Raw genomic sequence first — 22,268 nt, forward strand, 5'->3', positions numbered from 1 at the left:
ATCTCAGTCTTCCGGAGTTTTGCCGCTGTGCTCAGTCAAAGTCCATTTATAATCAATGAGCTGCTACTGTTAAATGAGATTAATGTTGAATATCAGAGCCTGCTGGTGAACATTAATAATGAATAACGTACAAAATTAGACATCTAACAACAAAAATGGTTTATAACGCACGACTGTTAGAAGCAAACTGTAAAGGCAAAGACAAAAATAGAACATCAGTTAAACTCTGTAACTGCCCAAAAAAAGGTAAAAAGTAAAGCACTGGCATTTTTATAGTGAACATATTTGTTTCCCAATGCCTTTAGAGATGCAGCTGAATCCCAGGACTTCATCTCAGCTTCCCCCCCTGTGTATTAAATCAGTCTCTCCCAACAGAGGCTGTTAGGCTGCCATCCAGATGGTGAATGAGATGAGAAGGGTTGTTACAACTGTCACTGGTGTCACACAGCCCAGATACAGCATAGTTCCTGCGCCACACAGTGCAGTCAAATAGGCGCTCATCCTGCTGAAAACAATCTTCCGTACCGTCGTGCAGAACTGGGAGAGAGAGAGTGAGAATTAGCTGGTGATGAGAGGCTGACTAATTCAATAATTAGCTGTTCAGTGGCAGTTGCCTCCAGATCAGCAGTAATTTTTGCATTAAGTAACACTAGGTGGAGCTGCTTGACTGATAAATAAGTTAATTTTTACTCCAGTGGGCTAAAGTAACATGACTGCTGTGAGAATATCCTCATGTGACCCAATGTCATTAAATCTGAATTTCAGCTCAAGGTGGCCATACATTGTGAAATAAGTTCTCTTCAGTCACATACTCACATAAATACTCTTATTAGATTAACATCACCTTAGACTGAGTGTGTTTCACTAAATCCATGGAAATAACTGAAAGCATTGCAAATGCTGCACGTGCAATCAACCTTAAACCTGTGGTTTTTCCATGTGACCTTTCTCATGCAATAATCCCCAGAGTGTAAAGATGGAAACACGTGAAGAATTCAAGATTAATGTTGGAAAAAATAATACATTTTCACAAAAAATCTCTAAATAATTGCTAAAAAATATTATATTCTCGACAAGCTACTGTTTATTTATAATAAATTTACAGACTTTTTCTGTTGCATTTATCAGCAGACATGGAGTAGACCATACTTCATAGGCGAATTCAAATCATACTTTGATGGAAGATACTTAAATTTCTCTTATATTAAAATACAGGTTTGTCTCCATGTGGCTCTTTCAATGTTTAGGTGAAGCTGTTATGAGGCCTCAGCAGTCTGATTAAAAGACTATCCTCCAAAATTACTTTGTTTTTAGTGCCATATTCCCTTCCACTGCAGCTCAGCAAGAAAATTTTGTCAAGGACAATAAAAAGGGGGATTTTGGGATGGAAACAATTTAAATCGGAAAGATTAGCACGACTGACTCAGATTGTTGAAGCCTTACATAAGCTTAACTTTGGAATTTATTTTTGCATGGAACCAGGACTGTGTATTTGAAGTGGAAAGGATCTTTTTACAGCCAATATGCACAAATACATTTAAACTTCTCTTTTAATGTCTACTAACAGCAGGCCAGAGACTCTACCTGGTATGTCTGGTAGCTGATGGCCATGCCATATCTGCAGTACATGACATAGTGTTCACAGTTGTACCACAGTAAGCTGTAGGTGACAGAGCCCAGGAGTTTCTCAGCTCTTCTGGCCACCTCGTCCCCGTCCAGAGGAGGCTGGCTGCACACCTTGTCCATGTGGTTAATCAGAATCTCTGAGCCGTAAGCAAAGTCCGCCACAGAGTCCACTCTGATGCTGGCAACCTTAGTGATAACCCCCAGCAGAAGACGATTATTTGTTACCATCTTGGCAATGGCAGATTTATTCTTGGAAATTACTGGAAGGAAGTCCGGGATGAGATGAGCCACGCGATTGTCCCCCAAGTAGATGCCAAAATGTGTGAATAACGTCCTGGGGACTTCTAATAAATCCCCACGCTTGTAAAGGGACAAGTCATGTTTAGAGTCGTCCTCCTTTTTGGAAGCTACAAAGAAAAAGCTGAGGAGTTTGTAAAGGAACATGATGACAGTGTGCTGCAAAGAGCTTGACACCTATTTTATTTGTGTGGGACCTGGGCGGGGCTACAAAAGTTAGTAGGATTAGATATTGGTCAATGTTTCAGTGAGATTTTGACAGAATTAAAGGAGCTTTCTCTAATCACTCTGCAGTGTGGTTGGATTTTGAAATCCAGGCCTTATTGTTTTGAGGTCGTGGTTTCTCATTAAGAAGGCTGACGTGGCAACAACCTCAATCCTTATTTAAAATGTCACCAATATTGAGCCATCGTGCCCAAATAAACAGCCTTTGTTTTATGTGGACTAGAGTGGTCTACAAAATGTGTCTCATCATTAATCAGCATTTTCTTGGATATTATCATTAGACATTTAAATAGTTCGATATCTTTTTTAAAACTTTTTTTTATCACAGTTATAGAAATGTCATGCCATATGAAACAATATTATTGAAATCCATCATAATAGTAAAAATCAAAGGTCATAAGTGAAGAATCACAGGCAAAATGACGTTTCGGCATTGACGTGATTGGTTGAAATTGTGCCATTATTACATTATAATTATTTATAATAATACATTTTATTTATAGACTGTTTTTCAGGATACTCAAAGCCACTTTTTAAAAGATTATAAAACAGTATACACCAAGAAACACACACACTAAAATACACACAACATTATTCACATATTAAAAATGCAGCTTTGAAAAGTTGGGACTGTTGATCAGTGATTTGAATTGGGAGAGGTTGGTGCAGCCCCCAAGGGTATCATCCTCTCAAGAAGAAAATATTACACAAATGTGGGGCTCTGCTTTTACTGGCATGGCAATATGGAGAGTTACACTCACACAAGGCACACAAGTAAAAATAAATTGTTTATTAAACATTTTTCATATTTACAACATTAGCATACTACTAAAAAATGACTAAATACACATAAAATATTGTTGTAGTAAACGTATCACTATATATTCATTTTTGGGGGGACTCACATGTTAGCAAAAAATGAATCCTGACAGTATTCCTATATTTAAAAAAGGTAATGTATTTCTCCAGTATTATGAGAGGACAAATGTAGGCCACATAGGATAATACATGTATCAACACAAAATACTGAATATTGTCCACACATTCAGATGAAAGTACGGTTGTGAAGCAGACTCATAAGGCATCACATGACAAGAGTTCACCATTCAGTTTAGCTGCAAGTCTCCTTTAACCAGCCATCCACAGAGTAAAGGGAATAAGGATTGTGGGTAATGTTGTTGACGGTGCCATGCCAAAACAGATGATCGAGATCATTCCAAGCAGGCCTGTGACAATCACGCTGCGCTGGTCTCTGATGATCGATTTCAAGCACTCACAGAACTAAAAAGGAAATAAATAATGTTAACTGTTTCATGATATCCTGATATTAAGTAAAGTTTATGACTGCACAGTATTTCTGTTTTAAAATCACATCTTTAATACCACGATCAGGGTTTCTGTAAACTTTTCATCACTACTCTAAATCAGTGTGTAAAGTTAACCTGGAAGTAATGATAATCTGCACCAGTTCCTTACAGTGGTGGATCAATTATCCAGAGTCCTAACTCAAGTAAAAGTACTAATACCACACTGTAAAAGTAATGAGTAAATATCCTGCATTAAAAGTGTTACTTAAGTAGAAGTATGTCAGTACAATTTGGAAAATATTCAGGTATTAACAGTAAAAGTACTTGTTGCAGAAAAAATTCCAATCAATTTCATAAATCATATTTTTAAAAATCATTAAAAGTAAAAGCAGCAAGTCCTTATATTTGAAAATGTGGAATCATAAAATGTTTCTGCATGAAAAATAACTTGAACCATTATCAAAATAGTTTGCAATTAATTTTCTAATTAATCAACTAATTCAGCTGTATGTTTTCATGTAATTGTGTGCAAAACCCTCAAATTTGTAAAATAAATATCAACTAAAGTTATCAAATAATTGAGTACAAAATTTTCCTAATACGAATGTTTTCAATTGTTTTGTGTGCAGAAATCTTAATTTGTAAAGTCACGAAAGTTATCAAATTATTGTAGTGTATAAAGTGCAATATCTCCCTCTGAAGTGTAGGCAGAAGAAGTAGTAAGTGGCATGAGATTAATACACTCAAGTAAGTAAAAGTACTTCAAATATATATTTAAGTACACTGCTCCACTGGTTGCCTGCAATGGTTAAACTCAAGTCTGGATTACAAACTTGGCAAAAAGCTGCCACTTGGCCCTAAAATTCATTAAACACCCATGTCCACTTAATTTTGTATGGTTTCAGTAATCAGATTTGCAGATTTGTTTGGGAATGTGTACAGTACAGTATGAACTATCTTAAACCTGAATTGTCAGGAATTCTTGCTGTGCTTAAAGGTGAAAATGAAGACTGCTTCTGCTAACACCAGAAATATATCGATATCTATCTATCTATCTATCTATATATCTATCTATCTATTCTATTCTATATATATATATATATATATATTTATATATATATATATTATATATATATATATATATATATTACTACTTCATTGTTTGGACCATTAAAAAAATCTAATTTGTCAACTAAAACAGGTGAAAGTCTAAACTGAGAAGAAATAGTATAAGACATAAAAAGCTCTCTGAGATCCCTCTCACCCCTTTGAGTGCAAAATGGTTTAATCCACCCTTGCACAGTTTGTCTCTAAACACAGCTACAGCCCAGTGAGTGACTGCTTTTGCTGTGGAAGCACCAGCGTACACTGTCATGTCTTAAGAAAGGGAATTTGGAGCAGGAAGGCAGGAAGGAACAAAGGAAGGACGGAAGGAAAAGTGATTCTGTAAAAAGAGCCCAGGGTTTGGTGCTATGCCCCTGATGAAATGATGTGTCAGAGTCTGGGTGGCTTACCACCAGCTAAATGTTAAACCCTGATCTAAACTTGTGGAGAAGTCTTGTAAAGTGTCGAAATCTAATTATAAGGCCCTATTTTTTTTAAACTGAGTGACACAGAAAATGAGAGATATTAGTCCAACATCCAACAACTTTTTGTTTTTTTGGGGGTCTTTGTGAGCACCGTGTCTAATGGGAACTTGGAGGTGGCAGGTAGGTTGACCCCAGTGAGGTCAGAGGGGCAACATTTTACCGTAGAGTCTATTTGTTGTTGTTGTTCTTTTGTCTATTGATTCTCAACTTGCTTTGCCTGGGGGCCACTTTCGCAAAATGACAGGTGGCAAGGGGCCAGTCACAGCAGCCAGATACATGTTTCTATGATTTTAGCATGTTTCTGAGAGTTTAGGATGTTTGTTGGGCTTTAAAATGTTTATATGATTTTAGGATGTTTGTAGGACTTTAAGATGTTTCTGAGATTTAAGGATATTTGTAGGATGTAGGATATTTCTAAGATTTTGGGACATTTCAGGCTTTTAGGATTTTTCCAGGGTTTTAGAATGGTTTGGGGACTTAAGGATATTTCTAGTATTTCAGGACATTTCTGGATTTTAGAACATTTCTAGGTTTTTAGGAAATTTCAAGGATATTTAGGGGAGGGACTTTAGGGGCTTAGCCAGGACCTCTGTAAAGGCGCTTTAGGGTTTACTGTGAATTAGAAAATAGTTTGGAGACCACCCAGCATCCACCACTCTACCGGGTGCCAGATTTGGCCTACAGGCCATCATTTCTATAGTGTAGACCATGGTTAAACTGACTAAAAGCAAATTTCAAAACGTGAACTGAGTTTTTCAACAAGGTATAATCTTTCTGTGCAAATTGTCTACTGTATACTACACTCCAATATTTATTCCGCCTTATGATGCATTGGGCTAAATCTGTATGACCCTGCTATTTACATGATCAATAACAGAAACAACACATGAGATATGCATCTAATTCTGCACTTTTTCACAGAACAGTGTTCAGGACTCTACCTGCTCTGTTTGCCGGCTCGCTGCAGCTCCGTATCTGCACTGTGTGACAAAGTGTTCACAGTTATACCACAGCAGACTGTACGGAATCGCTCCAATGAGTTTTTCAGCTCTCTTCGCGACGTCTTCATTTGGAAACGCTTGATTTTTCATCATCTTATCCATGCGGTTTATCAGTATGTTGGAGCCATATGCAAAGTCCTCTAAAGTGTCCACGCGCACTGTGGCACACCTGTACATGCAGCCGAGAATGAGCCTCTTGTTCGTGATGACAGAGCTGATGAGCTTCTGGTCGTTTGTGAGCACGGGCAGGATGTCAGGGATCAGGTGAGCAACTTTGTTGTCACCTAAATAAATGCCGTAGTGGGTGAAGAGGGTTCTGGGGACCTCCAGCAGGTCTCCCCTCCGGAGGGGCAGAGGGGGGCCGCGCTGCGCGTGCTGCTCCCGCTCCTCTCCGTCCGACCAGCTGGATTCAAAAAGTTTGAAGTTGGAGAAAAGAGAGAGCTTCTCCACCAGGAATGTCAACAGCTGCAGCATCGTGAGGGTTTTGGGGGGAAATATCCTAAAGTGCTTGAGTGAAATGAGCTTTTTATCCTCGGTGGCACGAGGAGGAGAGAAAGTTCCGGGGAAGTCCCGAGGACACGATTGGCCACGAGTGACCTTCTGCACGTGCGACCTCTTCAGCATCTTGCATTTTAATCTGCTGCATTTTTCTCCAGCCTGATGCATACTGCTTCACTAAACCCTTTCATTAATCGTTTCACCGAGTAAGCACAGAAGAGAATTAGCTGGAGCCTTTAGAAGCAATGTATAATTAAAACAAGGTCTTGTAATAAAATATATTTTAAGTTAAAGTTTGAACGAAGATACCGCATGAAATTCGAAGTATAATTATAGGCTTATTTTTTAAAATATTACCTCTTAAAATAAAAGGCAATAAAGTAAAATGAAAAATGGTGCAGAGAAAATTAATCACTAATGGCAAAAGAGTGAGTACATTTACTAAGGTAGCCTACTGTAGACTACTTACATACGAAATTGAGGTACTTTTACTTTAGTCTATTCTTTTCATGCATCTGCTGGTGGGTTTTTTTCTTGTTTTTTTTTTTTTTTTTACTTAACTACACTTTGTGTAGTCTGCTGTTACTAGTTACTTTACATATAATGGTTTTTGCATTAAAAAAATATGTTTTGCTATAAATTTAACTACCCAGCAGTTAATGGTACAGCTAGTAGGCTACTAGTACAGCTGTGACAATAAGTAGTTAAATCAATGAGCCCATTATCAGAAAATTATTGTCAACAATTTCTCAGAAACATTTAAGTCAATCTCTAATTTATTTTGAATTATTTTGAGTGTTTGATGTGTTTGTTCAAAAAAAAAAAGATTTTTCTGCTTTAGGTAATTTACTTTTGATACTCAGTAAACTTTTCTGGTTGTACTTACTTTTTTCTTTTCTTTAGTTTTTAAGTAAGTAGCCTAGCTAGAAACATTTATGTAAAAGTAAAACATGGATAAGACAAATATCAAGACTTTTTCATTACAAATCCCCAGAATCGATGTCAATCCACCTTAAAGCTGCACAAATTTTGTATAAACAATGACTCCATGTAATGTGATAAATGTTGTTCACAGTGATAACCCAAAGAGAATTATCATCCAATTCTGCAACTGCCCTCAGCTCTGCAGAGCGTCTTTCAGTTCATTGTGTTGGTTTTTTGGCCTGACACGTTACTGTTTTCATTACACAACAGGCAGCTGTTTGAAGAGGAAAGGCTCTGATAAACATGTTGTACACCACCTGGTCTGCACCAGATGGCTCACAGAAAAAGTTAGCATCTGTAACCGGAGAATTTAGCAGCTGAAGAGTAAAATATTTCGCTCAAAAGATGGTGGAGACCAAAAGCAGAGCAAAAAAAGAGTGAATATCGGATATATTATAGTAATATAGTGTTTTTTTTGGGTGTCTGCTAGATATGTACGGCGTAAGCAACTATGTGTGTATTTGATTGTGTGTGTGTGTGTGTGTGTGTGTGTGTGTGTGTGTGTTCACATAGACTTTATAAAAGATATGGGCAGAGCCACTGTAACATAACTCATACAGTTTTTACACCTCAAGCTTTGCATTTTCATCTTCTCTTTTTGGTGCCAGAGGTGACCATTTTTGGATGAGAGGGTGCAGCTGTGGAGGAGCGAGGGGTGGATCTCACTGAGAATTTCAGGACACCGCCATGGGAGTGACTTCTCAATCTCCAGGTAACTCAAAGCATACCCTACTTTATTATCTATTCTACTCTAAATGGGACCATAGTGTTCAAAATTATCATCATGCTGTATAAACAGGACTTGAAACTATGAGACTGAGGCCACAATCTCATTAGAAAAATGTTTCCTGAGGTGATAAAGCAAGTAAGAAGTTGGCTCATTTCCTCATCAACTTTCACACATTCAGACTCCTTTTTGCAATCAGGGGAGTCGCTCGCTGCTGGCCATTAGAAATAATGCATGTTTTAGGTACTTGTGCATCGGCTTTTCTTTTCAGACCTGGAAATAATGTGCACGTTGACCACAACAAATGTATACAATGAAAATAATAAGTATTATGCTTTCAGGTTATTCTGTCTCCCCCAGTGGACTAATAATCTATCAATGAATATATCCTGTAACTCCCCCAAAAATGTAAAAATCATCTAATTAGACAAGTGGATGACTGATATCTGATCACATGTCATTTAATCATGTAAAAACATTGATAAATGTAAGTTATTAAACTTACACCAGCTTGATGGAAACACAATTTCTCATGTGTGTTTTTAATGAACTGATAGCAGATTGATCCCTGCAGAGATTTTTGCTAAGTCTTCAACAGAGGTGGAAGAAGTGCTCAGATTTTATTTTCTTAAGTAAAAGTAAAAAAGGCTGTACTGCACAATACTTCATTACAGGTAAAATAACTGCATTATATATTGAAAAATATCAAAATCAGTCATTAAGTATAGACAGCATGCTATACCCCTGCGACCTGGCCCAAGAAAAAAAGATGAAAATAAATGGATGGATGGATTAATAGTCAGTATAGTACAAAATAAAAACACCTGAAATATACAATAGAAATATTAAAGTAAAATACCTAAAAATTCTACTTAAATACAGCACTTGAGTAAACATACTTTCCACACTGAATTTTACAAAATTAAAGCATAGGGCCATAACAAAATGAAATGTTGTTAGGCGCAGCAAAAAAATCTATAGATAGATAGATAGATGGATAGATGGATAGATAGAAATTATATATGGCTGTAAATAAAATAAGGATGAAAACCCCAAAACATCCTTTCCTTTTCTTTTTTTTTTTTTTTTTTTTTGTTTTACATTTGTTCCAACCTTTGTTTACCCTTTTGATGATTTGACTCCCCCTATGTGAAACTAATTTGTAAGGAGACTATAAAGCTGATTACCCTCCAGACAACCATTGTGTGATGGACTTTGTTAACTCACAGAGGCTGGTCTGTTCAGTCCCATCATCAATCCAGGATCAGTGTTGGGGAAACTCAGGCTGGTCTGCACCTTCCTCTGAAGAACCAGATGATGAGATAAAACATTTCTTTGACCAGATTACCATAATCCTGTAGGCTTCAGTTACACCGTCTTCATTTGACCCAGAAAATACCTTGAGAAGCATTTTTTGATCTTGTGTCTTTGAATGATTTGTTACAGTACATTTGCTGACCTAGATACCGTGAAATTCTTTCTAAAAGGATAAACGATCGCTGGTATTTAACTCACTGTTTTTCAGACCATGAGAAAAACCAGTCTGACCCACAAAGTATACATACCCTACTTTTGAGGAAGTGTGTGTGATTCATGAGTACGCAGCTCAAATCTTGAACTTCTAACCCAAATAACTGTAAAGCTTTATGCCATAAATTATATGAAAAAGACCATTAAACTCAACCCAGTCACCAGATAAAAATGCTGGTGTTATTGTTTCTATAAACAGTAAATAAATTATAATTCTTTCATATCAACGTTTCTAAATTGATGCAGTAGTGGAGAATGGCATATCATTTAGGTGAGACACCAACCAAGCTGTGGACAATTGCTCAAGACCCGTTGATGTGTTTGCATCTTCTGTTTTAGGCTCCAATCGTGGGTGTTTTGTAGCTACTGCTGCTTTTGCTGCTAGGATGTGAAAGACAATTGTTTTTGCAGAGATATGTGTAATAATGGGAAAAGCCCCCCAATTTAAAAAAAAAAAATCTTTTAACATAAACACGTTATCCACAGGGTTGTTGAAATGTAAAACAAAATTTAAGCTTATTCGCTACATAAAATGTACAAATGTAACATATTCATGCAGACACGTACAATGCCAGCATTTATTCTGGTATTGGGTTACAATGTAACAGGCTGAAACAGTTTGCTATTTCTCATAGAGAACAGGAACAACTACATAGCATATAAATCAGTCAGGGCAATAAATGGTCAGTCAAATATTAATATGCTGTTCTTAACATAAAAGATGGTCCCATTATTACAGCACAGCTGCAAGACCAACTGAACCCACTCTGAACTGGGTGAGCAAACAGAACATGGAACAATAAATGGAGAACAATATATCTATATGGCGGCCCTTACATTAAGAGCAATATATCCGGGTTGACTCAGTTGCTTGGTAGGGCAATCATTAAAAAGTTGAGAAAATTTGTGATGTGTGTACAGCAACCTGGCCGCATGTTTTACCTCAGATGTACATTCAGCTGAGTGGACTTACCGTCTCTGACCACAGGTTGAACCCTGAGGTGGCATTACAACAAACCTTTGCCCTCTGTCGTCTGGGAGATTTACACCATGTTCAAATGGCTCCAGACTTAAAGTTGTGACCAATGAGGGACCCGAACAAGGCTCTTAAAGTTTAATTCCTGGTCAGGCCAGCTGTGAACTATGCTGACTTTGTTTTTCAGCCTTGAAACTTAAGTTGATTACTTTCAGGCATATTTCCTATATGGAAAACAATGATTCAGCACAATATAAACTAATAACTTTGTGTTGCTTTTGCTGTTGCTGACACAGTACACATAATGTAAGACTGTCAGATGGGCATCAGTGTCTGAATGCATCAATAACAGCAACAGCCCAAAGCGCATCTTAACATCCAGGACACAGTGTTTGGTGGGAGTGCCATGTCTTCATGGCACTTAAAGAAAGGAAGCAACACTTTCCATCTGGTGTTTCCTCACAAAGAGGCCAGTTCAGCAAAAGTTCAGCACTGTTTAGGTTCACGGGCCTGGCAGTTCATTCTCAGGTCAGTGAGGCTTTATATCTATCCCAGGCCTGTTTTTTCTCCACACATAGTAAAACCAGGTCACACAGTAGTTAAGTTAGAATTTATCATCTAATGTCAACATGGGGCCCACAGATGAAGCTTTATTAAGGGTTACTTTGTCACAAATATCGCCGCTGTTTGTTTTGTTGTCATAAAAAGAGATTGAAAAAGAGATCCTTTAACTATTATCAACAACTACATCAATCTGTGGTTGTAGTTTAACTGTGCAGCATACAAAATATTGGCACATTGGCAAGACCCATGTAAAGCGACCTTGACCAGAACTGCAAACATTTCTCAGTCTAAAACAGTAAAACATCGCACTTTACTCGTCAATATCACCTCAACTCACTTTCACCCAGCAGTGGGTGAAAGGATGCATATAAGTCATACTGTTAGAGCCATTAACCCACTGACATTTTAACCTTAAAATCCGCAGCAGACAAATGTTTCTCTTTTGAACAAGGGCCTCTTTCCAAAAAGAAAAAAGAAAAAAAACGTGGACTCATCTGTCACAAGAGAAGAAATGTATTTCCATTAAGTGCAGCTCAAACAAGTACAGCAGCATGAAACCAGAGCAGTGACTGGAGACAAGAGGTGATTCATTTTTACTGTACTGGAGACATGAAATGTGATATGCAAATGTAATAACATAACATGCTAAATGAGCATTTCGCATTCAGCTGTGTGCTTCAAATTGTGTTTGACTGTGACCAACTCTTTTGGTAGCCTGGCCTTGTTTGACCTGACCTGGTTGTTGCCATGATTTTAGAAATACATGGGGTATGAGACCAGCAGGCCTGGCACGACCCCAACAATGAACTCAGCTGGCAGGGAAAATGCTGGCATTGTACAATTCTGAAAATGACAGATTTGTTTCATTTGCGCGTTATTATGAACTGGATAAGTTGAATTTTTTTCATTTCAACTACTCCGCTTACTGAGACCATAATTTTTTTATTTATTGTCTAAAAGGTGTCCCCCATTCTTTTTTTTACATTGCAGATATTAAACTTGCTAAACACCCTCAAATCCACTCAAAACACAAGGAACATGCCCTCCTTGTCTAGAATAATTACTCTGAGTTGTAGAAATCTTGTAAAAATTTTATTTGAAAGTGCCCAGAAGATCATGATTACTCACTTACAGCATCATTGTCTGCTCTCGTCTATAGATCTGTTTCCTTTCTCAAGTAAACAGTAGCTCAGCTGCACATGTGCTGCTTCTTATAAATTAAGCCTGTGAGAAACATGCTTTTTTTCTGAGAAAACATGCTGAAGCTGATTTTCCTGCAGACTGGAGAAAGCAAATGATCAATATCTCCTGTATCTGAAACAAACGGCCCATAAAGAACAATTTTATCAAGGTATCATCATATTCATTATGTAATGTGTAAAGATATCTTCACCAGTGGTTCATTTGTCTTTGTGTGCCACAAATTAAGACCCATCTATACACACAGTGTTTCAGAGAGGTAACATTTACATTGTCCTCAATACATAGCACCAATTATTTTTTAGTCCGATTTAGCCTACTGAGGACATTTGTTATAACTTGTCACATGGATCTCACAAAAATGTCATTGTAAACAGTCTAATTTATCTTCATTAATTTTCTACAGAATTTTGCGTGTATGCCCCCCCCAAACTATATAGCTCTGTTCTGAATGTTAATACAGTCTTCAGTTTGAAGGTGTTTGTATGTGTGTATCTTCAGTTCATGATGGTTTCACTCCCACTAGTGGTTTAACCTACAAGTGCAGCCAAGTTTCAAAAAAGAAATCAACAGCATGCACCATACTGCAGTATATGAAGAGAAGTAGGAAAATGCATTATTTTGACATGCACCTGTATTTATATATGAAGCCTGAGCCAGAGCTCTCAATCATAATCATCATTTCATTTAGTATACACTTTTTGAGATGCTTAAAAATGATCACCATTTACCACAGGCAAAAATAGAATAGAGGATAGCTTTACCATTAGTAAGTAGCAAATACTGTATAGCAAGTACCACTGTTATGATTGTCACTGCAACTGATATATATATATACAGTTAACCCGGATTTAGAAAAGCACATTTGTATAGAAGCCCATTTCTGCCAGGAAAGGGAGAAAAGGGATGATTATTTAGGAATGGTTTAAAAAAAAAAAACATAATATTGTGAGTTTGTAATATGTAACGAGAAATCAAAATTTTTGAAGAAAGTTAGAATTTTAAACAAAATTTGTGGAATAGCCGATACTGTAGTCAAAATTTGATTTATTGCTACTTGGGTAAGACTATAGGTAATTGTTGTGGTTTGGCTTAAACCAAAGGAACAGTAGGTAAGAACTGAAACATTCCCCCATGTGCCAAGCATGTAGGAGAGCATACAGTGGCCAAAAATGCAAAAACGGCAAGGCCCTATCTAGAGCCAGTGTATGATTTGTCCGTTCTGGGCTACTGTAGAAACAACATGGCATACTCGGTGGAAGACAACCTGCTCCGTATGTAGATATAAACAGCTCATTCTAAGATCACAAAAAACCCACAACATTTCATAGTTTCAGGTGATTTTAAACTAATGAAAGTTATAGTTATGAATATTAGTCCATACATAATTTCTCCAAATAGATGCCCCAAAATCCTACACACTGGACCCTTTAAGGTAAAGAAATGATCATAGTCATGGTTAAATGAAGTCAGTGTTGACGTTAAGTTGGAAAAAAGAAACAACCAGTTTGATTTTTGTTCTTTGGTGATCAGTTTCAAATGCACAATTCTAAAGTTTATGGTTTAAATTTTGCCTCACTATCTCATAACTTTGATTTACAATCTCAAAGCAATGACTAACGGTCAACTGAGAGTCTCATCATACTGACTTAAAAATGTGACTTAATTTTATGTTACCATAATTGCAGTGTTTTTGTTGTTATTGTTGATGTTGTTTTGTTTCATATTCTTTATTTTCTTGGCAAAATGGGATGTTTTTCCTGACAGAAATATTCTGTGTGAAAGTCCATCTTTTTTTTGTTGTTGTTGTGGTCATTTTGCAGGTTTAAATTGTACCTCATTGTCTCATAATTTTGATTTACGATCTCAAAACAATGACAAAAGGTCAATGTAGAATCTCATACTAACTTACAAATGTGACTTAATTTTGTGTTACCATAATTAGAAACTGTCAAACGTGCAATTCTAAATTTTGCAGTTAAAATTTTGGCTTACTTACAACCTTATAATCTTGACCTAAGATCACAAAACAGTGCAAAATTGTCAACGTAGGATCTCATCACACTGACTTACAACTGTGACTTAATTTTGTGTTAACACAATTGCTGCCTTTTTTTCCTGGCAGAAATAGGCTTCATTCTGTATTTAATATGCCCTCTCACAATGTTAGAAACGGACACCTGACAGCCGATTCAAAGTGAGTATTTTCTGTGGCCATGCTGTGTTTATCCAGTTCTTGTTGGCTCATCTATATTGACAGCAGACTGATGTTAATGTTTTACAGGGACATGTTGTTATAACAAGATTTTGTCTTTAAGGTATGACTCATGCTGTTACTTCTCTTGTAGTACAATGAATAATTAATAAACTCTGGTCCAGTCCTAGTTCTACACTCAATTTGATAGTTCAAGGCTAATAAAAAAATATTATCATTTACTTGATAATTTCTTTTATTTAAAAGGCAGCAATATAAAGAGCCTAGTCATTCTTTCTGACTTGCTATGTCATCATTAGCAGCACTGGGTTTAACACAAACGCACAGTTTATGGTAAAGTCATGCAGCTGAGTTCTCACAGGTTAATCCATCTGTCTGTTATAGACCCGTCAAATTTGGGAAATAACCTTTGTTGGACATATGAGTCACAGATTTGTCCCAGCACAGTGAGTGGAATGTTTGCATATGAACCTCTTATCAAACACTGACCCGAGGACCTTGTTCAGATAAATATCCCACTGAGTCGAGCAGCTCTTCATTCTCCAAAGACATCAAGACCACGACTGGTGGCCAAAGCAGCATGGCTCCATCCTTTCTTGCAGCGACAGGAGGACTTCTGTTACTTTTCGCCTTCTCATCAGCAGTAAGTCCCTGAATTTAGATTTTTCACTGACATGACTTTCTTGGGCCCAACATCTAAATTTTTATGGGTTTTTTTGGTGCAGCAAACCAGAGGAGACAACACTGCAAGATGCTTCCCAAATGACGGCTTTGTAAGTATGCAGTTACAAATAATACACTTTTTTACCGTGTAGGTAGATATCTGAGCATGGTGTCATCAATAGTTTTCTACTTTTCCTGTCTGAATCCAGGGAACGTACTGTCCTACAACATGTGGAGTGGCTGATTACATGTCGAGATATCTGCCTGTAGTGGAGCGGGATTTGGATTACATGGAAGACCAACTTGAGGCAATTGCCAATTTAACCCAGGGGGCCGACCAAACAATTGTTGACATTAATACTTCTGTTACTCATGTTAAAAAATCCTCCCCGTCAGGTAACACACTTAATTTTGTGCCATTAAATATCATCCCAAGACTATCTGTATGCAACTGTGTTTCAGTCATCTTATTAATAAGACCAGATCATTTTGTCTGTTAGTTATTTTCTTACTTTAAATTGCTTTTTTCTCACAAATTCCACTTTGGTCAGTGATAGTTTTAAATGTGTTCTTTAAAGAAATTAATTTGAGCTGGTGTGACTCAAGCACAAACATATGTTAATATATTTAAAGTATTATAAAACTGTGGTGAATGTTTTGAAACTGCACTGAGATCTCCAATGACACTGACTTTTTATTTCAGACTCATACTACAAAAAGTCAAGAAGTATAGAGGATGATATCATTCAATTTCAAAAGACCATCAGCATACAGGAGCAGCAAATATAGTAAGTTATTACTACCACTGAAAGTATACCATTTATATGCAGCAGTGGACTGTAACTAAATATATTTACTTATGTTCTGAAGTACAAATTTGAGTTACATTTACTAACTTGAGTATTTTGATATCATGCCACTTTCTACTTCTACTCCATACACTTCAAAGTGAAATATTGTACTTTTGACTCCTCTACAATTATCTGATAACTTCAGTAACTTTGCAAATTAAGATTTCCGCACACAAACCAAGTCATTTTTTTAATGTAAAAACATTTAATTGTTGAGGTTTCTCATTTATGAGAGCTTGTTGCTTGTCCTTTATATAATTTGGATTTATTCAGTTCATTCAAAATTTTCTGCATTCAGTACTTTTTACACTTAAATGAAATTTCCTTTATACATACATATGTAAAATTGTCAATGCAGTACTTTTACTACAGGGTATTTTTTCAGTGTGGTATTAGTGAATTTACTTGAGTGAAAGATTTTAATACTTTCTCCACCGCTACTTATATATTATCCTTATACCAAGTGGTTGAAAGTAATTATTTACCACATTCTCTAATGTGTTATACTTTTTTTTATCCACAATATAAAGACATTTTCTTTACTTTAAAAGTACTTCTTATCCATGAAGGCATCAGTGACAGTATTTGAATGAAGCTAATGTTTGATATAAAAATCAGCATAAAAAAACCCTCCTCTTCTGATACTTTCACCTATTTTTACTTCTCTTGGCCGCCCATGTCTTCAGGTCAATGCACGCCAACACTCCTCGCCCACGCAGTCATGACTGACCTCAGATCATGGGGCAATGTGCTGCCCACTCCTCATTCCAGGAACTCAGACTCACTCCTGAGATTATACTAAAAGAGCTCTCAAATTTAATTATGTTACACGTCTTTTTTCCAAAGTTCGGTCATTTTTTTCCTTTTGCTTCTTCTTCAATTCCATATCATTTTGTTCTTCTCACAATGTAAGACATTGAGACATGAATTACATTGGATACAGCTGGTACAACTCGCATTTGTTTTCCTTTCTCCAGTCAACTTCAGACTTTAATGACAGACAACGAGAAGAAAATATCAAACTTGAGAACACTCTCCGTCCAGCTGCAGCAAAAATGCAGTGAGCCTTGCACGGACGAGGTTGAGATTCAGAGCTTCACAGGAACAGGTAAAAAAAAAAAAAAAAAAAATTCAATTCATTGACTCTCAGGCCATTCCAATTTCACAAGAGGTTTCTCAATCACCCCTCATCTGAACCACATTTGTCCTTGTTCAATGTTTAGTCAGAGACTAAAATCAATATGGTGCATCAGTGCAGAGTAAACAGATGTATTCTTAACTTGTTGTAGCCTCATTTCAAATAAGTTACTTCTATACGTTACCAATAAAATAAATTGACCCATTTACTTAAGAATTAAATCCAGTAACAAGTAAAAATATGTGATTATTTATAAGAAACAGCACAAATCTGAAATGAACCATACAGTCTTTTTTTATAGGTTTTGTGATAAATTTAATAATATTGAAGCCGTCTATTTCTTCCTCCTTTTTTTCATCAGACTGCCAGGATATTGCAAACAAAGGTGCCACCACCAGTGGTCTTTATTTTGTGAAGCCAGAGAAATCCCCGGAGCAGTTCCTTGTCTATTGTGAGATCGACAGCTTTCGACGCGGCTTCACAGTAATACAGAGGGTATGTTGCACTTTCAGAAAATGGTCTTTTCAGATTTCCTGGATTTTAAAAGTAGATTTTATTACTCAGAACACAGCTTAATTTGCCAATTCTCAAAGCAAACAACTGATAACGGACTGTATGAAAATTATTAGGGTGGGATGGCAGGGATAAACTTTACCTTTAGATCTTTAAAAGCCGAAAGCCTTCCCAAATGTCATGAAAACTTTTTTTGACCCTCCCTTTGATTTTAAATAAAAATTACATCACCATTCCCAAATATCTCAAAATAATGTAACCCTTGGTGGAAAGTTACTAGGTTTATTTACTTATTGAATAGTTGAACAATGAATTAAACCCCCTGACAGAGTAAAACTAAAAAAATATAATAATAATCATAATAATTAGCTCCATTGCAGCCCACTACATAAATGCATCTTGAGTTACCTCTTACTGCAATCTAATACTATAAAATTAAATTCTGCAGGACTTATACTTTGACCAAAGTGTTTTTTAATCTCACACAGTAAGAAGAAACTATTTGTTTAAATTTTTAAAAGTTTCACAATGTTTAATTTTTATTTATTTTAAAAGCTGCCTTAAAATTTTAAGATGACTGAATTTGGGAACACAAGTTGAGGTAACTTTGTAATGACTCAGCTTGTCTTAAATTCAGTCAACTTAAAATTTTAAGGCAGCCTGCACAATATATTTTTTATTAATTCAAACAAGTGTTATATAAGTATTTTTACTTAGGAAAAAAAAATCTTAATACATCTACCACTGATTGTAACAGAGCTAAAGAGCGAAAGTCGATATAATTCAATTCACAATAAATTACTGAAAGAGACAAAATGTTAAAAACAAAAATAATGGGATTGCAGCTTTTAAAGGTTACTGTTCTCATAGTTTGATTTTTTTAATTAGAATTAGGTGACTTGATGCCAGGGCCTGTTATATATTAAATCAGATGTTTGTCCAGATAATACATTTGACAAGGGAAGGTCAACATAAAATCTAATCAGGAAAATTCAAAAGACTGCCCCCCGACTCTGATCGCTTTTTCATGTCCACAGAGACGTGATGGCAGCGTGGACTTCGGTAAGAACTGGATTCAGTACAAGAATGGCTTTGGCTATCTTTCACCAGATGACACCACAGAGTTCTGGCTCGGTAACGAGAAGCTCCATCTCCTGACGGCTACCACCACCATCCCAACTGTACTGAGGATAGAGCTTGTTGACTGGGATGGCAACAAAAAGTACGTCCACACACATGATAACAGATTATGTAAGAGGAGAGCAAAGAAACTTGCTGACAAGGCAAACATGACCCTGACGATGAGGTACCCTTTGAAGAAATGACGCAGCAGAGGTTACCAAACATTAATCCTCCACTGTGGCCTCTTTTTTTCCAGGTATGCTGACTACAACATGTTCAGAGTTGGACCAGAGATCGACCAGTACCGTATGACATATGGCTACTATTTTGGAGGCGATGCTGGAGACGCTTTTGATGGCTTTGACTTTGGGGATGATCCCAGCGACAAGTTCTACACCTCTCACAATGGCATGCAGTTTAGCACCGCCGACAAGGACAACGACAAGTATGATGGCAACTGTGCTCAGCAGGACAGCTCTGGCTGGTGGATGAACAGATGTCATGCTGCACATTTGAACGGCAAATACTACCAGGGTGAGACCACATAGCTAAACACACACACACACACACACAAAAGACAAATGTGTTAACCAAGCACGTACATATTAATAAAAATCACTCTTATCTGTCTGTGTTCTCTTTGCCTATAGGTGGCAGGTACACACAAAAGGATGCAGGTGAATTCGGCTTTGACAATGGCATTATTTGGGTCACATGGCACGACCGCTGGTATTCGTTGAAGGAGACCACCATGAAGCTCATTCCCCTCAGCCGCATCACAGCAGGCGGACAGCAGTCTGCAGTGAAAGAGTTTGGCGGACTTGGAGATTCTTAAAAAAGTTAACCAACATGCTTGTGGTCTGTTTAGGCTGCAGTTAAAGTGTTCAGCACAACGGCACTGAAACCTCCTTAAATAAAATAACATGCTGCAGTGGAAAATTTCTGACTTTATGATGTGTGATGCATGTTTTGCTGTTGTTTTGAGCACTAAATAAACGTCTTTTCTGAACCAAATATGTTCATTACTTCATTGGGCAGTAACACTTTAGACTCACCTGCAGCCAACCTGGAGACACAGTTAAGTCCATATAGCAAGCAGCTGTTTTGCAAAACAATGTTGAGATGAGACAAAAGCACCTGGTAAAAATAAATAATGCAGTATGCTAAATTGTGTCTGAATGTTTTGTCAAGTGGCCAGAAATGTACACCTGTGTCTAATGCAATGCAAAAGCCATAAGAATAAGCCAAATAAAAAGCATCCCAAACAAATATTTTGTCCACTTCATTTGCTAATACTATCGAATATAATCAACACTACTTTAGCACAGTGTTAAAGATCATATCATCTAAATTATTCAAGTTTCACATATGCATTTATTGCATAACCCATAGTTTGGTTTATTCCCGACACCTGGTCGTATTCTCACAGATACACACACTCACACGTGAGCACACAAACATATGAAAATAGCCGCACATTTACTTTATATCACTGCTTTTTGAGTAATGAGCAATCTGGCCACACTGAGAACCTTTTAAGCAAACTAAAAGCCAGGTTTGAAAGCAGCATAGCTGAAATCAATTTGGCCTGGGTAGTGATCCTCAAAGCACTTCTAACAGGCACTTGAAAACATCCCAGTGTAATTTCACCAAGTATGTAATTAAATTACCTGTTACTTAAATCATATAAACTAACGTGCTCTTTATGAAGAATCTTCAGTGCCTCTGGAGAAAAAAAACATTGTCTGTCTTGAAGAAAGTCTAAACTTGATAAGCTGTTCAGTGCTAGATCTTACACATTCAGCACCCGGCGCACGCCTCCCCTGGCACCCCCTTTTAAAAAAATACATTATTATCTTTAATAAAGTTCTGTGTTGATTAAATATAAGAGCTAATGACAAATCAAAACAATTTAACTAACAAGCAATAATAATAATACACTAAGAAATAATACAACACTGTATGCACAAAGTTGCAAATGTTGTCTTCTTTTTTTCATATTTATTTAATTTTGAATGGTGCCCCAATGGCTTTTGCCTTTTTATTTTCTCTTACTTTATTGCTCTTCACACACACTCCATTCCACCACACACGTCAGTGTTGGAGTATGACCGTGTTGATCTCTCACATTAAGGTATTAAGGTGAACTGCATTTCCAGGGCTTGAGGTGGTACCCCTACTACTAGGTTTAAATAAAGTCTGCAGCCTTAAATTTCAAGTCGGCATAATATAAGAAGACAAATAAAAACAAACATTTTTATTCTATTTTGAAAATAATCTGCATGAAAAAGTTTAATTTTAAAAAGCTGCCTCAAAAATTTAAGTTGACTAAATTTGAGTAGACAAGTTGAGATCATTTTCTAGTGACTCAACTTTTCTTCTCAAATTTTAGTCAATTCAAATTTTAAGGCAGGCTGGATGATTTTTTTGTCTAAAGTTTAAACAAATAGTTTCTTTTTACAGTGTGGTATCTCTGAATATGTATATGTATATATATATATATATATATATATATATATATATATTATATATATAGTAAGTATAAGTATAAGAAATATAAGTTTCTGATGGGATAATACCTTCGCAGAATACCTGCAGAAATTAGTTAAAACTTTCAGTGTTCACTCAGGACATGAAACCAAATAGTGACTCGGTTATTGTGGCAGCGTTCTTATCGGAACCTCACAGTTGCCATGTTTATTTTGGACAATTTATCTATTTTGCATTGTGTACTGATAGGACTTGTCCCCATGAATCACCACACTCACCTCAATAACCACAAGTGAAGTCCAAACTCCATCTGGCTCATTGTAGATGGTTGTGCCGAATAACAAGTGCCCTTGTATGGCCTCATTTTAGGCAAAATTGTAAAAACAAATTCAGGGAAAATTGTGCAAAAGGCCAGTAAATACACAGCCCCCTTCAATGCCTAATTTCAGCAAGTGTTTGTGAAATTGGTCTCACTCCTATTAGCTCAGGGTGTCTAATAATAGCCAATAATTGCATGAAGTATGAAGGTGAGCATGTAGCACTACATGGAGGGAGGTGTTATGTGGGAATATTATTATTACATTGAGTTAAGTTAACCTACATTTTTCCAACAGGCAAGTGTAAGGATAAAGTAAAATGACTGTATGGGGTTTAACGATTTGTAAAAATCTGATATGTGAACTTTCTCACAGAAGAGCTCGATTCTTTTTGACAAAAATAAATTAAAAATGGATAAATGAAATTAGATAAAA

At 36.6% G+C, this 22,268-nt stretch overlaps 3 protein-coding genes across 3 annotated transcripts; 1 reads left to right on the top strand and 2 right to left on the bottom strand.

Moving 5' to 3' along the window:
- Positions 1 to 381: 381 nt before the first annotated feature.
- si:dkey-30k22.5 (lecithin retinol acyltransferase family protein) lies at positions 382 to 2,070 on the bottom strand. Its single transcript, XM_042484254.1, has 2 exons — positions 1,585 to 2,070; positions 382 to 537 (listed from the first exon to the last, which is right to left on the bottom strand). Exons 1-2 carry the CDS (start codon positions 2,068 to 2,070, stop codon positions 382 to 384), a joined length of 642 nt encoding a protein of 213 aa, XP_042340188.1.
- A 1,206-nt stretch (positions 2,071 to 3,276) lies between these two features.
- Positions 3,277 to 6,519, bottom strand: lrata (lecithin retinol acyltransferase a). Its single transcript, XM_042485982.1, has 2 exons — positions 5,986 to 6,519; positions 3,277 to 3,429 (listed from the first exon to the last, which is right to left on the bottom strand). Exons 1-2 carry the CDS (start codon positions 6,517 to 6,519, stop codon positions 3,277 to 3,279), a joined length of 687 nt encoding a protein of 228 aa, XP_042341916.1.
- Positions 6,520 to 15,270: 8,751 nt separating this feature from the next.
- fgg (fibrinogen gamma chain) lies at positions 15,271 to 20,295 on the top strand. The gene is made up of 9 exons (XM_042485042.1): positions 15,271 to 15,382; positions 15,465 to 15,512; positions 15,612 to 15,798; positions 16,106 to 16,190; positions 17,231 to 17,361; positions 17,753 to 17,886; positions 18,942 to 19,126; positions 19,283 to 19,560; positions 19,677 to 20,295. Exons 1-9 carry the CDS (start codon positions 15,320 to 15,322, stop codon positions 19,859 to 19,861), a joined length of 1,296 nt encoding a protein of 431 aa, XP_042340976.1. The 5' UTR covers positions 15,271 to 15,319; the 3' UTR covers positions 19,862 to 20,295.
- Positions 20,296 to 22,268: the final 1,973 nt, after the last annotated feature.

Source organism: Plectropomus leopardus, chromosome 4 (assembly GCF_008729295.1).
Source record: "Plectropomus leopardus isolate mb chromosome 4, YSFRI_Pleo_2.0, whole genome shotgun sequence".
In the NCBI taxonomy this organism is placed as follows: Eukaryota; Metazoa; Chordata; class Actinopteri; order Perciformes; family Serranidae; genus Plectropomus; species Plectropomus leopardus.

Coding starts and splice junctions, on each gene's coding strand:
- fgg (XM_042485042.1), top strand. CDS start 15,320: ATGGCTCCATCCTTTCTTGCAGCGACAGGAGGACTTCTGTTACTTTTC. Junction 17,362..17,752: donor TCAGAGCTTCACAGGAACAG/GTAAAAAAAAAA, acceptor TTTTTTCATCAG/ACTGCCAGGATATTGCAAAC. Junction 19,561..19,676: donor GAACGGCAAATACTACCAGG/GTGAGACCACAT, acceptor CTTTGCCTATAG/GTGGCAGGTACACACAAAAG.
- si:dkey-30k22.5 (XM_042484254.1), bottom strand. CDS start 2,070: ATGTTCCTTTACAAACTCCTCAGCTTTTTCTTTGTAGCTTCCAAAAAG. Junction 538..1,584: donor TCAGCTACCAGACATACCAG/GTAGAGTCTCTG, acceptor TCTCTCTCCCAG/TTCTGCACGACGGTACGGAA.
- lrata (XM_042485982.1), bottom strand. CDS start 6,519: ATGCTGCAGCTGTTGACATTCCTGGTGGAGAAGCTCTCTCTTTTCTCC. Junction 3,430..5,985: donor CGAGCCGGCAAACAGAGCAG/GTAGAGTCCTGA, acceptor TTTCCTTTTTAG/TTCTGTGAGTGCTTGAAATC.